The sequence below is a fragment of the Pristis pectinata genome, chromosome 21 (genome assembly GCF_009764475.1).
Source record: "Pristis pectinata isolate sPriPec2 chromosome 21, sPriPec2.1.pri, whole genome shotgun sequence".
Taxonomy (NCBI): Eukaryota; Metazoa; Chordata; class Chondrichthyes; order Rhinopristiformes; family Pristidae; genus Pristis; species Pristis pectinata.
In genome coordinates, this window is record NC_067425.1 from 24,460,594 (window position 1) to 24,473,342 (window position 12,749).

The window sequence follows — 12,749 nt, forward strand, 5'->3', positions numbered from 1 at the left end:
TTCTAAGATAGGAAAGGAACCAAAGTTTATATTTTTAGGTTCCATGATATATTTCAAAATCTAATCCTTTAAATTGCATCTTTTTAAAATGCTGTTTTTTTTTAAAAATCCCCGTTAAGACTGAAATGTTACGAATTTATTTATACCAAGATTTTTAAATAATTATCCGTAAAGAGCCTTTAGATATTCTGGTACAAGGAAGATTTATTTTGTTGACAAATACATTCACAATTTTAGGTGGTAATAGAGGTAGGAGTGTTTGGCTCTAATATCAAGGCGTAATTGCACCAAATGAATGGCAGACGAGACAGTTAGAATACTGGTTCCTGTGGAAAGCAACACACATGGGAAATACCCAAAATAAGGTGGTGAAGAATTGCAAATATACTTTATTTTGCCCCTGGTTGTTATCAAGATAAGCACTGACTCCAGACCAAAAGATGCTTGGCTTCTCACTGCATCGCATGCCTTGAACTCAATTTGTGTTTTATTTCACATAGGGCAGATAAGTAGCAACTGTGCAGAATCATAATATTAACACAAGGACTTAAAAATAGGAGGAGGAGGAGTCCAAACAACCCTTCGAGCCGCACTGCCATTTATCGAATTCTGATCTTCTACCCAAATGCCATTTTCTAGCACTATCCCAATATTTCTAGATTCCCTGAATGCCTAGAAATGCATCACTGTTTTGAATGAGCATTACAACTAAGCTCCCACAGCAGGCCAGGGTAGAGCATTCCAAACATCTACCACCCTCTAAATGAAGAAATTCCTCTTCATCTCAATCCTACGCAACCTACCCCTTATTCTCAAACGGTGTCCTAGTCTTCAACTTCTCAGTCTAGGGAAACATCCTCCCTGTAACTAGCCTAACAATCCCTTTAAGAATTTTATGTTATAATATCACTCGAAACTACAAGGAATACTATCACAGTCTCCTCACTCTCTCTCCTATTGGCAAACCAACCAGCCTCGTGAATCTTCACTGCACTCCTTCCATGGATCTTTAATCACTCTCTTAATCTTTTCTTACAATAAGGAGATCAAGACTGTAACACAAAATTCCAGGTGTGGTCTCTATACAATTGAAATAACGTCTTTCCTGGGGGGGGGGGCGGGGGGGGAGAGAGGGGGGGACCTGCCTGCCAGTCTCTGTATCGATGGATGAAGAACAATAACTGTGTCTGTCACTACAATCCACATATGGATTTTTGGAATAATCCAGTGGAGTCCACTTTGTCGTTAACCTGTGGAGGGAAACAGGTATTTGTGTGGACGGCCACGTATCAAATGCCTTTTGGGGTGGCAGATACTTCAGAACAAAGGAATGGAGATCATCAGTGATTGAGGTGTCGTATCAGTTCCATCGTGGAACATTTGGATTTCATAATTACTCTCTACATTTCCTCTTCAGTCAACGGTGGTTTTGAAGAAGCCTTTGCTCACGTTTCACCTTATGGCTTGCTGAATTGAACTTTGAGAACTATTCCCGGACTTGGAGTTTGGGATTTTGTCACACACACACTTCGAGTTTAGTTTTTGGGGTTAATGCTTAAGATCTAACATTTTTACTTCCAACACTTTTACTTTTATTTTTCTTATTATCATAAGTAGTTATTAATAATAGTTTTTAACACTTATACATGACTCGGTGTGTTTCTTTTGTTGCTGGTACATGACAAAATTCTCTCTCCTCTCTGACTGACCCCTCCAAAAAACATCACCACGTCCTTTACTCCTGTTGTTGTCATAATCACGCCACACACACACACTACTGTGCAATGTCTTAAAGGGACATTCACCAATAGTAACCTAATCCATAACACCACCCTTTCTTCCCCTCAAGATTTGTGACTGTACCTCTTTGTTTCAACTTGTCTCTTTTTTCCCTTCCTCTATTTAAGTGCTTGTTTTGAAAAGAATTGTTTCTTCAACAACTTCGTCTGCACACCATCTGACGTTCCGTGTTCTCTCTGCATTCCCCCCTCCCCCTTTGCAGTTGGAAACATTTGTGTATCTCCTTGCTTTTGCAGTTCTGATGAAGGGTCTATGCCCTCAAGCATCAGCAGTTTTGCTTTGTGCAGATGCAACTCGACTTACTGAGTGCTCCCAAGAACATAAGAAAATAGGAGACACAAGAGACCGCAGACGCTGGAATCTGGAGCAACAAACAATCTGCCGGAGGAACTCAGTGGGGTCCTGATGCAGGGTTTCAACCCAAAACGTCGACAATTCCTTTCCTCCCACAGATGCTGCTCGACCTGCTGAGTTCCTCCAGCAGATCGTTTGTCGCATAGGAAAACAGGTGCAGGAGTAGGCCATTTGACCCCTCAAGCCTGTCCCACCATTCGATGTGATCAAGCCTCACCTCTTCTTCCATGCCCTCAATTTCCTAATCTTTCAAAAATGCATCTTCTTCTTCTTTAAATACCCCCAATGATCTAGCCTCCACAACCAACTGGGATAGAGAATTCCAGATTAACCACATCATGGGTTTTTATTCTGGCTTTCCAGCATCTAGTTTTTTGCTCCAATTTTTACAAACCTTAATTGATCATAAATAAAAATATTAAATAAGAATAAACTACTGTAAATAAATTTGAATGGGTTTGGTATTATCGGATACGATGAAAGCTGTTATCACAATAAGATAAACTCACCAATTTATTCACACGGAGCTGCGATGAGTAAAATTTGAAAACCTCTGCCTTTTTGTCCAAGGGTTTGATAGTAAACTGCAAAAGCAACGGTTAGCATTAAATTTAAATTGTTAGTCTATAGATTATGGAGAAAACTTACAATTTACTTTAGAAAACCCTCGCTCTGGATTAATTGCATCTTTGAAGACATCGAGTAGCAAAAATATTTCAATATCTGTATTAAATCTTCACACAATGTTTTTCCTGCATGCCAATACCTTAGCTGTCCCACTTTAATATGATGAGCATTATTTACATCGAAGTGGTATCATAAGCTATTTTACAGCTTGTTTGGAATCTGATAATTTCAGATTAAGGCCCAGAGCTTCCAAATTAAGTTGCCAGTACAAATTTTGAGCATCATTTTTAAGTAGGAAAATAAGCGGCAGACCAAAGCCTAGTTAACTTAATTTCTCAATGAGAAACAGAAAAGAAAAAACAGAGGAATTAAGACAGAGAAAAGAAACAGGTGGATAACAAGACAACATTATTAGTTTGTACGACCCATTTACTTTAATTCCTCAGTGATAAATTTACCTCTCTACACAAAACAGTGTCTCTTCCTTTTTGACCCATACCCCAAAGAAGGTACCCAAGACAAACTGCTGGCAGCCAAAATCATTAACAGATTGACATTAAGGAGAGATATCATAACTGTCATAAGATAAACACAACTCTTGATCCAAAGAGAACAAAGTTAAAATCCAGATTCTAACTGACCAAAGGATAAGCTTTCTGCAAATAGTTAATTAAAGTCAACTGATGTAAGAAAGCATATCATTTTATTTAATTGGATTCCTACAGGCATGTGTGGATGGAGTATATAAATAGAGATATTAACTTACAGAATTTTAACAAAGAAATAGCAATAAACAGACTCAAATGCTCTCTACCTCTTTCTCACTGTAGGAAATGTTTCTGATTCCACTCCATGCGAATGACTTCTTAGATGATAGCTTGTTGTCAGGGATGTAGATATGAAGACCAAGTGCATCAACTCCAAGTAGCAAGTCAGTATCCTTTTTATTTTGCTTTTATAAATTTTAAATTATAGTTGCATTAAAAATAAAATAATTTATATTGAAAACATTTAAAAAGGAATACATACACTGGAAAAGTTAATTCAAATTCTGTCTATTTAAAAGTTCTGCTGAAATGTCTTTATCCAGAAATTTTAACTCTCCTGTAGATGACATGATCTCGTTTCCAGCATTTACTATTTTAATTTTACACCTCCAGAATCTGTATTCTTCTGATAATTACCTTATGGTATGAGCATTGTTTGAGGATTTTTATTATTTATCAATTTGTAGCTTCCAAAGAACGTTGAATATTCCTATTTTCTAACATTTCTAAAACAAGTGGCAGTTCATTATTATGTTACAATTCTCCACACACATCAGGAAAGTACATACTCTTCCCAAGTCAAGCTGAAGGGTCTTACATGAGGAAAATAATACTCGAGGCTGTATTTCCAATTGCAACCTGCTCTACTGCAAAAGCAGCTTCACTGTGTCACTGACAAACACTTATTGAAGAGCCATTCTGCTTGCCAGTTGAAGATTTGAATAGTAAATTACAGATTCACAGAATGGTTATGGCATAGGAGCCCACCATAGGACTTTAAGTATTTAGCAAACCTACATAAATGTAATCCCACTGCCCTGCTTTTAAAAATGAATTTACTCATGTCACTTTCAGCTCTTTTACCAGTTATCTTCATTCTATAATGGGAACATTTTTTCTCTATCTAGTCTGCCTACATCATTTATGATTTGAACTAATCAAATAACCCTTGCAACTCCCCAGAGCAACCTCAGCTTCTCCAGGCTATTCGGATTACTAAAGTCCCTTAGACACAAGAGATTCTGCAGATGCTGGAATCTGGAGCAACACATGCAAAATGCTGGAGGGACTCAGCAAGTCAGGCAGCATTTATGGAGAGAAATAAACAGTCAAGGTTTCGGGTCGAGACCCTTCATCAGGACTGGAAAGGAAGAGAGCAAAAGCTGGAATAAGAAGGTCGGGGGAGGGGAGGTGTACATGCAGGCAGGTGACGGGCGAGTTCAGGTTATAGGCGAGTCCAGGCGATAGGGGGTAGGTAGTAGGGTGAGGGTGGGGGAGGGGGTGAAGTAAGAAGCTGAGAGGCATAGAGCTGAAGGAGGAGGAATCCGGTAGGAGTGGGCAGTGGACCATGGAATAAAGGGAAGAAGGTGGGGAACAGATGGGCAGGTCATGAGGGTGGGGGAAGGGGAAAGATAAAGGGGAGGGGCCACAGGAATGAGGGAAGACAAAGGAGAGAAAAAAACAAGAGGAAAAAGAGAAGGCAGGGCGGAAGAAGAGGGGAGGGGTTAAATTGATTTTGATGTTGAGGCCATCAGGTTGGAGGCTACAAAGGCAAAATATGAGGTGTTATTCTCCAACCCTTATCCCTGGATTCATTTTTGTATATCTCTTCTAAAGCTTCTGTAAAGCCTTTACATCTTTCCTGAAGTGTTGTGCCCAAAATTGGAAACATACTCCAATTGTGGCTGAAGCAGCGTTTAATAAAGGTTCATTATGACTTCCATTCTCTTGTACTCATATGCCTTTATTTATAAAATCCAGGATCCTATTGTTTCTTTAACAACTTTCTCAACAAGTCCTGGAGTTCTTAATAGCCCATCCATATATATCCCCACATTGCTCTTCTAGTACCTTTCAGAATATGCACCTCTTCCTATTTTTCCCCAAATTGTAGCACTTCACTTTTCTTAGCATCAAATTTCATCTGCCACCAATCTGCCCATTCTACAAGCCTGTCTATATCTTCTCACACTTTCATCATAATTCACAATGCCTCCAAGTTTCTCGTCATCAACAAATTTAGAAATTGTTCTCTATACACCCAAGACACGTCATTTATATACTACAAAAAGCAGTGTTCCCCAGTATACGATGCTTTGTGCAGTAATGCCACTTACTGCATAATTGCTGCATTAAAAGCATTCTATTGAAACAGAGGTAAACAAAAATTTCAAAGGCTTCTTAGTAAAAAGTTCACTTTGAGGTCAGGCAAAAACCCTTTAGTTTTGAGCGATTTTGTCCGAGTTCATGTACATGTTATAATTTCAGTATTACAAAATACTTACTGTGATTGGGAAATAATTTACTCCGTACATCTCTAGGTCCTGGGCAATCTTTAAATATTCCATCTCAGCTTCATCTCTGTCAAAAGTGTTAATAGTTTAAAAAAATGTAATATACAAATGAATAAGGAAATCAGTGCATTTGGTTTGCAGTATCATAGTTACATTATTTTCACCATTTAAAAAGCATAGGATCACAGTATTTATTGGATTACTTATTTTACACTGTAATGCCAGCTGTTATTTTAATGCCTTTTATTTTAACCACCTAACAATTTATCAGCACATCTACAGTTAATCTTACTGGGCCAAAGGAGAATAAGAAACTCAAATCAAATAATGGGCAAAAGCGATTGCAAATGCTCCTAACTAGCCTTGAGGTAAAACTGCAATTCCAAAGTTAGGGGCAGATTCAATTTCAAATGTCAATAAATAAATTATGCCAGCCAGACTGAAATTAACCTTTAAAACTGAAATTGAGTCCATATTAAAAAAGAGGAAAATTACCTTGAGATCACATTTCATTGCATTAACATAACCTATCAATTCCATAAAGGTCACAAATCAGTCCAGTATATTTACCAAGTTGAAGCTTATGCCAAAAATATAAAGAACTGTGTTGAACAAAGGAGGACCTGATGTGTAGCCATTTCCACTGAGACAGTGGCTTATATAATGATGAATTCAAAAAAAAGTACTACTCTGAAGTATACTCACATTAGCAGCACTGTCCCAAGTGATTTAAAACCCTATGGCTCTCATTCTGTTTCAAAAGTTTGCTCTTGTTATTAGGAAACTAGCTAAACGATTTAGGTTATTCCAACATCCATGATACTGGGCCAAGATTCCTAATTGATCATAAATTATTTAATGGATTTCATCATTAGGTAATGTGATTGCATGTTTGGTCAGATTAAGTGTAAAAATAATCACGACAGTACAAATTTTCAACGCATTTGACTGTTATTGTTCTGTATCTTTTTCAAATTTGTTTCTTTTTCTTCAAAATCTGAGAAGAAAACGGGAAATTTCAAGCAAAAAGAGTTTTTCTTCTAGAATACAGGATTACAAGTCAATTAAGTTACTGAGAAAGTATCTTTTATTTTTTTATTTGCAGTGAACCTGTGACCCAAGCTAGTAGGTTTTAATAAATTGTAACAACAAACTTGCATCTCAATAATATTGCTAAATGAGCCTGACTATTTGTCACTTTGAACAAAATGATGACACACGAATGGGATTTCATATCTAGATACATATGTAGGCATGCTTTTTGAAAGCTATTATTTCATAGACTAAAATACATCTCCAAATTAAGTTAATAATACATTCAGAAAATCCTACTAGATACAGTAATGCCTACCTGGCGATTCCCCTGTGCTCAGCATACCAGGCAGTTATCTTTTCTTCCCACATGTCTGCTGTCATTTGGTATTGTTTAAGAACCTAAAACATGCAAAATAAAAAGAAACTTTCCACAAACAATGTAGTTTTTTAGACCAGAATTAGTGAACAGTATTAAAACCCATAACCATAATCAATGTTGCATGTATTAAAGTAGCAGACTAAAGAATCGTCACATGTTCAGTGGTGGCATACTGTGCAAAATGGTAAATGAGAAGTTGTAGCTCAAACAGTGGACCACATTAATCTTGTTTTGAAATCTCTGACTAAGCCATTGAAACAAAGCAAAGTTGAGCACTACATTTTGTACATATTTCTTGCTAAAAAAAATATATGGATCGCAGCACAGTCCTTAACACACGTTTACCAACTAATATCCATTATTGTTTTGTTTCAGTCATTTCTCATGGACCACTTTTTAAATTTAAAAAAAATCAAGATACTGTAGCAGCCTTTCAAGAACATTAACCTATTATAAAAATAACAAATGTTGAACCAGAGGGGATATAAGAAAACAATTTTTTTAAAAAGGATCTGGAAAGCAATGCCTGAAAGGGTGCTGTATAAATAGATTCAGAGTAACATTAAGCCAGACGGATTAGAGAGCAAGACATTAGAGGGCAAGAGGAAAAAAGGAGAGCAGGATTAATTGCACAACTTTACTCAAGAGCTCATGGAGACACGAGGGGCCAAATAGCCTCATTCCACACTATAATTCATCCTTTAGTTTCTATGCAAAATGAGAACTCTTTGGGTCAATTTATCAGAAAGGGATTAATAATTTGGATCATTTAAAAACAATTTTTAATACGGGCACTCTCTAGTGATTTGGGAAGACTTAACCAATTTCTTTAATATTTTATAACTTTTGTCTGATATTAAAACCTACCTTTTTCCACATAATCTCCAAAGTAATGATAATAATTGATTAGTAATAATTACATTTCTAAAAATTTATTATGTAATATCTAACAAAAATAAGGAGCTGCATTGAAAGTTGTAGGACCTACTCTTTTTGGCAATAGTTCATCTTGAGCCAGGAAACCAGGTTTATGAAAATTTGGATCATAGTCTCCATACTGTAAAGAAAACAAAATACAAAATTGTTTAAAATCACAAAGAAATGACATGTGTTTAGTGCCGGTATATGGCGTAATTTTCCTTTGTGGATCTTAATCATTATCATTCTCAATTAAAAATTGATAGAAAAATATGCACAAATACCACAGATCAAATCAATTAATTCATAACATGTTTTTGCACATCAGCACTTTTATTTAAATGTACAATATTCACCATTATTATAAAATGCAATGTTCACCCTCTATTGTAAAATAAAGCTAAAAACAATTTTTAATACGGGCACTCTCTAGTGATTTGGGAAGACTTAACCAATTATGAGTAAATAGTTCCAAAGGACTCCACGGCAGAAGTATAGGTGACCTTGTGCAAATGTGCAAGCAAAGAGGCATTAGCACATTTGGGACAGGCACAAAGGCTCCCACACTGACAGGAATCCTGGAAAATTAGAGCAACACCATCCATTAAAACATTGCAGTGGGGGGGGCAGCTGGAATCAATACTATCAAGTGCAATGTATCCACGTTTACAGACAATACAAAGTTAGGTGAGATAACATGCTAAGACAAGAATACAAACAGGCTACATACGTACGTTAAGTGCATGTGCAACAAGGTGGCAGATGGACTATGATATGGGGGAAGTATTTGCTAGGAAGAATGGAAAAGCAGAATTACAGTGAGAACCCATTAACTTTAGTACTCAGAGGGATTTGGGGGCCTTGTTTTTGAATCAAAGAGAGCTAAGATAGAAGTACAAGAGTTCAGGAAAGCAACTGGTTTGTGTTTTGAAGAGGGTCATGAAGGAGAAGAAAAGTGTGGAAGAAAGGAAAAGACTTAGGTAGGGAATTCCAGAGTGCAGGGCAGAGACATTTACAGCTCCTTTCCAAAAATTCCTAGCAACCCATGTCTTGTTAACAAGCATTGGGTTAACAAGACTCAGTTAACAAGCATTCCCTACATTAATGTATTTACTGATGCTCAATGCATTCACCTTCAACTTTTGTTAAGTGCATACTATAGTAATTATTCGGTCTGGGACTTTGTCCCAAGTACGTGCATTTGTCTTTCCTTTGAAAATAAACAAAAGCAGTAGGAAGGCTGATGTGAAATATATGTTTTCATCTTGGACATGCAAATTTTGAAACTGAATATGGCGCCAAACCTTTGCTTGAACAGCATAAGATGCCAGCAGCACGGAAGCCTCGGGGGAACAGTAAATCTCCTCATCCAAAATCTGTTTTTTCACCTGTGGGAAAGGAATCAGATATTTCATTCCAGACTAAGAACCCATTCCTCTTGCATATGGTAATCTCATGCCAGCTTTTAATGATATGATATTATCAGTCAAATACATTAGGACAAATAGCTCATTAATTATACTTGTAGGAAGAATCCAATGTGAAGCCAACGTACAATTCAGTATCATAGCTCCAACTGCAGAAGTCAATTTTAAAAATCCACAACAATATTCTATTTAATCAGTGCTTATAAACAACATTCAGCACTGGATTAATTTTACTTTGAAATGTTTAGACTTGGGTTTACTCCAGTCAAAGTTAATTAAACAAGCAATTTTACATGAAATACATTTACTGGGCTGAAAGGTCTTTTGTTTACCATTTACTCCATATAATTTAAATACTTACTTTCCTCTGACCCTATATATTTAGTCAACAGATGGATGCACACTCTGCCCTCACTTATCAACTACATATCTGAAGCCAGCTGCTCTGCCAACTGTGGCTCTTATTTTCTTCACCGTTGCCTGACAGACGAGGAAGAATCACAAACTCTGCTCGGCCCATTGCTGATCAGGAATTGGACACATCCTTCTGTCATCTGCAGACAAAACTCTTGGGTAGGTTGTGATTCATGCACAAGCATAATTTTATGGCTGCTTCAGTTTTCATTTCCTAAACATTCCTCTGTGTAGCCCTATACTCATGATATGGCCCACAAATTTCCCTATTCCAGCACAGCTCTTCCCTTACTTCCATTTCTCTACAAAGCTGACTTACAGCAGTTTAAATTTCTAGACTTGAATGACTGGAAATCAATATCCCCTGGCTGGTGGATACAGAAGAGTTTAATCTATCCCTCAGACTAACAATCTTATAAGGAAACAATCCCCCACATTCTATACTCTTCTGGGTCTCAATAGCTTCTAATTCAATTGTTTTTGTCATGGTTCCATTTCACCATCTCTCAATAATCATACCTTGTATCTTTGTCACTAATTGGCCCTCAAAAGTTTTTCTTCATGACCATCTTCTCAATTTTTTTTCTGTATTATATATATATTTCATAGTCTCATCATTTTCTGCTCACTCCCTCTCTTAAAAACTTAGCAATCATTTTAAATTAAATACAAAGAAACTGGCTCCTCAAACTGGAGGAGTCTTTCAAATCACTTCGCAAATTGAAAAACGTACATTATTTCACCTTTGACCTTTCCTTGTTCCAGTAAAAATGCTCCCAGTAGCTCAAATTTCTCTTCACTGTGACAGTCTTTCATCCTCGTCAACTTGTGGTGTGCAATCTCCAGACTTTTAAATCATTTTTAAAAATGGATTGCCCCAAAACTACACTATTCTAATTCCAACAAGTACCATAAACAAATTTTCCATTCACTCAGGTCTTGACTGCTTTGCTAAACATATAAAAACAGAATTCTCTTCCTCTATGGCTTAAGTTTTCAGCATCCACACCATCAGGAATTGCCTAGATCCACCTGGAAGCAGCCCACTTCCTGCCCGTGGTCCCTACCATCACACTGGATGCAAAGGGCTGGAAAAGCAGACATTCCACACACAGTGGGCATATATATTGAAGGTTGCCCACTCATCTGATTGATATGCACAGGAAAAACACAACTAACTTCTTATGATAACTTCTTCATAAAACTTACCTGCAGGAGGAAAATGGACACATACCTGCAGGAAGAAAAGGTGCTGGGTGATTTCTTGGACAAGTTCTTCTTCCACTTTCTCAGGATAAAATTTGGCTAGGAAGTGAAATGTAATTGGATCCTCCTTGGGAACCTCTTGATCCAACACCTGTTTATAGTGATACAGAAATAAATTCTCCAATTCATTTAAAAGAGAAAATCATATCATTAGCGATCACCTCAGAACTTAACTACAATAAAAGATTAAAACTGAAATTGTTTTCTCAAAAACAGCACTACTCTATTGCAGAATAACTTGAACGATAGAGGGTTGTGATAGAAATTCCGCGCATTCATAGATACCAGAAACTCCATACATCAGCTTTCAGAGGTACCAAAATACAGTCAAGCATAGCCTTGTAGAGAGGGGTAAGAAAACAAGTGAAATATACAATCACTCCTGGCCCCTTTCAAACACATATCCAAATAGAAACTGTCAAGTGGTAGGAAATTTTCAGCGAAGTCAAACAAGTCAATCAAATCAATGACATCAAAGAAATGACAAGAGGGAGCATAACTGGAACACGATCTTTACCAAGCAATATTATTGATTACTGCAGCGATTCCATTTCAAGTGACAAGAATGTTTTGAAAGACTTTATTTACAAAGTTTGTTTTTATTTCACAAAGTTTCAAAGATATTTTGAAGATTGGTAAACAATATCATCTATATTAGCAGCATGGAACCAGTTCTGACCAATCATTGGACTCAGACTTGACCCCATCTTTCTCCCTTCACAGATGCTGCCTGTCCTCAACAATGCTTCACACATTTTCTTTTTTCATTATTCTATTTCCATACTTCTCCATTCAACTTTTATTATGTTTATTAGTACCTTTCATATAATTATCAATTGCTTTCCAACTTATTACACAATGCCTGACACTTGTGGCTTCATTCTTCACTTAAATTTGTGGAAGTTTGGAGTCCATTTATTCAATATTTTCATATGATATAGATCCCTTTTCGATAACCTTTGAATTTAGAGGAGCGGAGTTGACGACATAATAATGCTCTTTTTTCATCGAGAAATATCAGTCCAGTTTTTTTTTCTCTTTTGAAATTTTTTTTAAAGTTTGTTTCAATTTATTACTTATAATTTTTTTTGATTTGGGGGTTCTCTTTTTTTTAAATTATACAATAAATCTTTTTCTTTCCCTTCTTGATTTTGTTTTTGTATTATATTCGCTTACTAAGAGACCATGAGGTCTAGATTATATTTTTTATTCTTTATGATTATATATGATTTTTATTAATGACTTGGACAAGGGGGTAGAAGGTTGGGTTGGCAAGTTTGCAGATGACACAAAGATTGGTGGTGTTGTGGATAGTGTAGAGGATTGTCGAAGATTGCAGAGGGACCTTGATAGAATTCAGAGCTGGGCTAAGAAGTGCGAATGGAGTTCGATCCAGAGAAGTGTGAGGTGGTACACTTTGGAGGGACAAACTCCAAGGCAGAGTGCAAGATTAATGGCGGGATTCTGG

General features: G+C 36.7%; 1 protein-coding gene across 1 annotated transcript in view; it reads right to left on the reverse strand.

The window, feature by feature from the left end:
- The window catches only part of nf2b (NF2, moesin-ezrin-radixin like (MERLIN) tumor suppressor b), a 35,198-nt gene that overhangs the window by 12,276 nt on the left and 10,173 nt on the right, over positions 1–12,749 (reverse strand). The window contains exons 4-10 of the mRNA XM_052035510.1: positions 11,250–11,372; positions 9,479–9,562; positions 8,245–8,313; positions 7,194–7,276; positions 5,834–5,909; positions 3,596–3,733; positions 2,664–2,738 (exon numbers count right to left, since the gene is read on the reverse strand). Coding sequence (XP_051891470.1) covers positions 2,664–2,738; positions 3,596–3,733; positions 5,834–5,909; positions 7,194–7,276; positions 8,245–8,313; positions 9,479–9,562; positions 11,250–11,372 — 648 coding nt within the window. The remainder of the gene's footprint in view (positions 1–2,663; positions 2,739–3,595; positions 3,734–5,833; positions 5,910–7,193; positions 7,277–8,244; positions 8,314–9,478; positions 9,563–11,249; positions 11,373–12,749) is intronic.